At 37.1% G+C, this 2,790-nt stretch overlaps 1 protein-coding gene across 1 annotated transcript in view; it reads right to left on the bottom strand.

Moving 5' to 3' along the window:
• Nucleotides 1–870: 870 nt before the first annotated feature.
• LOC108763800 (putative uncharacterized protein FLJ37770) overlaps nt 871–2,790 on the bottom strand; it is a 5,059-nt gene continuing 3,139 nt past the window's right edge. The window contains exon 2 of the mRNA XM_018511682.1: nt 871–1,022. Coding sequence (XP_018367184.1) covers nt 871–1,022 — 152 coding nt within the window. The remainder of the gene's footprint in view (nt 1,023–2,790) is intronic.

Genomic DNA, 2,790 nt, shown 5'->3' with positions numbered 1-2,790 from the left:
ACGTTTCCATCTGACAGACGCGATGTTTAATGCATGGCAGAAAAATGCGAGCCAACGATACTGCGTATTTGCGATGTTATTAACGGTAAATATCTCTTGATGTTGGGAGATGCGTCACCATTAACGCTGATATTTACTATCACGCGGTGATGGCATATTGTCAGATAAACGCGAATTTTTATTCGAGACACGAAATTCGAATCGAACGATCGTGAATATCGTCAAATAGCATCTCTTTGAAGACTGGCAGGATTTGCGTGCCATCCACCCTCATGGTCCGCAAATACTCCGATCTCTTGCAAGAATCAACGGCGAGAGACGGGAAAGAAGAAGGCGCGACGGAAAGGAAGGAGCCAAATCTCTATTTTCGCAGTCTCGCAAAGGCAGTCCTGAATAGATACGATAAGAATCTTATATCAGTATGGATGATGTCGCGAAATACAACAAAGTAAACTATCTGACACATTGTCGCGACACCAACGAGCGGCGCGTCGTCGCTTGAATATTGATGTGTCGCGCTTTCGCTTTCAAACTCGATGGACTTTGAACAGAAATCGAGATGAATTGAGACGAAGTTTCTGAAGACCGGAAACCATTGGATGTTTTCACGTACCTAAAATTCTACGTGTTTGCAGCTGCGGAGCACGTAACGGTACTTGATCGCTATTCTAATTTAACTCGCAGTATTCAAGCTTCGTGAAACAAGTTAGTGCGAGCTAGCTTGAAATGCAGTAACGATGCAGTTACGGACTATAGCAGGGATTCAGCAACAACGTGACTAAGTGCACCCGCCGCGTGGAAATTTTCTAAAATTACCGTAATCCTGTCAAGGACTTACGACTACCGACCCTTGAACTCTCTGGCCTAACTCTAGATGGGCTTCGTTGTTTCACCTGCTAACGTGATTTCATGTCGTCGACCTAACCGCGTGGTCTTCACTAGTGGTCTTCGCTCGTAATAAGCTTTACAAATATCTTCTAGACGCATATCAAATTTGTGCAAGAGATTACGCGTATTATGCGCTTTAATTTACAACGCTTTGTTAAAAATAAATTTTCATAAGAGTTACAATTAATTCTGTAAACTTGACACATAATTCGAGAAAAAAATAATTCCTTTATAATAGTTACTACATATACCTAGTTGCTGTAAATGGTTTTATTTCAGGTTCCAATTTTTATATGTACCTAATTGATTTAAATCTATTATTTAATTCAAAATTATTATAGATTATAAATTTATTAAACATAACAAACGGAACGTTTGCAAAATTGTATAGCCATATTTTTTCATATTCAAAGAGATGCAAATAAAAAGGATGAGCTTTTTTCGCCATTTTGCTCAATCTACATCAGATATGATGAGTCTTATTCTTAGTCTGATTCTTCTTAGGGATAAGGGTTGTATCTTGCTTCCACTTTTCCTCAAATATTCATAGAACTATCGCGTATAAAATCGTTTATGTGCGTGCGTATATAATATGTATAAATGTATGTGTCTGTAGTGTGTTGAGCTCGGGTCCGTACGGGTTTGCTAAGCCCAAATGACTATGCGGATCAACCATGCCTGCGGGTTGTATGGTCGGGCTAATAATTTAGCCTCTTAAAAACCAAACTGATCACACACAACCTCTACCTTTTATCTCAATCATAGCAAGAACACATGATTAGCTTCAATTTTCTCTATTTTTTATTTTTCTGAAAGTCATGAGTTTATTTTCTAAGAAACTCATTTCATACAGCAAGTGTCACCTGTTGGTGAACGGATGGAAACCATTTTTGCTGGTGTTCTCACGGATCAATATTCCTTGATGGTAAACGCTATATGGCGTACTTTCACTTCTGACACGTGGGTTCTTGTCTAAGCTACAGTAAATCAGATTTTATTTAAATCACAACTTAAATTTAAATTTAAAATTTAATTTATTAGACTATTTCATTAATTTGAATTTGGCTCAGTTTAAAAAAATTTGCACAAGTATAAAATAGCTATAATTTAATATATTTTATTATCGATCATATCTTTTCATTCTTTTTTAAAATGGACTAATTTATAACAGATCTATGTTGAATAAAACATTGTTTCTTAGCGTAGGTATTAAATGTTGTTTTATTAGTTTTAAATCACAATTAAACATATCGTTTATCCTTTGGACATTTATTACACTCGTAACCATTTCCGAAAGTCTCAATAGACATGTAGTTCGAAAGCTAGCAGTCGACCACCTGTGAGAACGTCGCGAGAGAGAACTATCGACATTCTGAGATCAGTGTCCAATGTCTTGGTAGGTTCTCCGAGTATCGTGTAGTTTCGACATTGACGTATTTTTCACTCGTAATGTGCCGGCAGCGCGCTTGCAAAATATCGCTCGTGGCTTCGTCTCGGATTGGATCTATGCGACTCTTGTCGTCACACTCGATCGACTTTTCGTCTCGCGGCATGTAAAAACGTGGGATAATCGCGTGAGAGATATTGTAAATTTATCTCTTGTCAAAAGCAGGCGTATATCCTGTTAATTATATTACATAAATTTCTCCTATCCTGCACTCTAAATTTTTTGCAGTAAAATCTCACTCCAATATTGAAATTCCATAGAGGTGAACTTTCGAAAACGGCAAACGCTCGATTATCATAAAATTTGGTAGAAATACTCCAAATGATGTTAAATGAATACCCTTAAATGGATTTTTACCGACAAGAAAGTTTAATGCCAAAAATGTTTATCGCAGTTTATATAGGAGATGAATGGAGGGGATGCGTATGTAGAAGGAAAATATTTATTGTGTGTGT

Source organism: Trachymyrmex cornetzi, unplaced genomic scaffold (genome assembly GCF_001594075.2).
Source record: "Trachymyrmex cornetzi isolate Tcor2-1 unplaced genomic scaffold, Tcor1.1 scaffold112, whole genome shotgun sequence".
Lineage (NCBI taxonomy): Eukaryota > Metazoa > Arthropoda > Insecta > Hymenoptera > Formicidae > Trachymyrmex > Trachymyrmex cornetzi.
The sequence above is the reverse complement of the archived record's forward strand: the minus strand, read 5'-3'. Positions and strand labels throughout refer to the sequence as shown.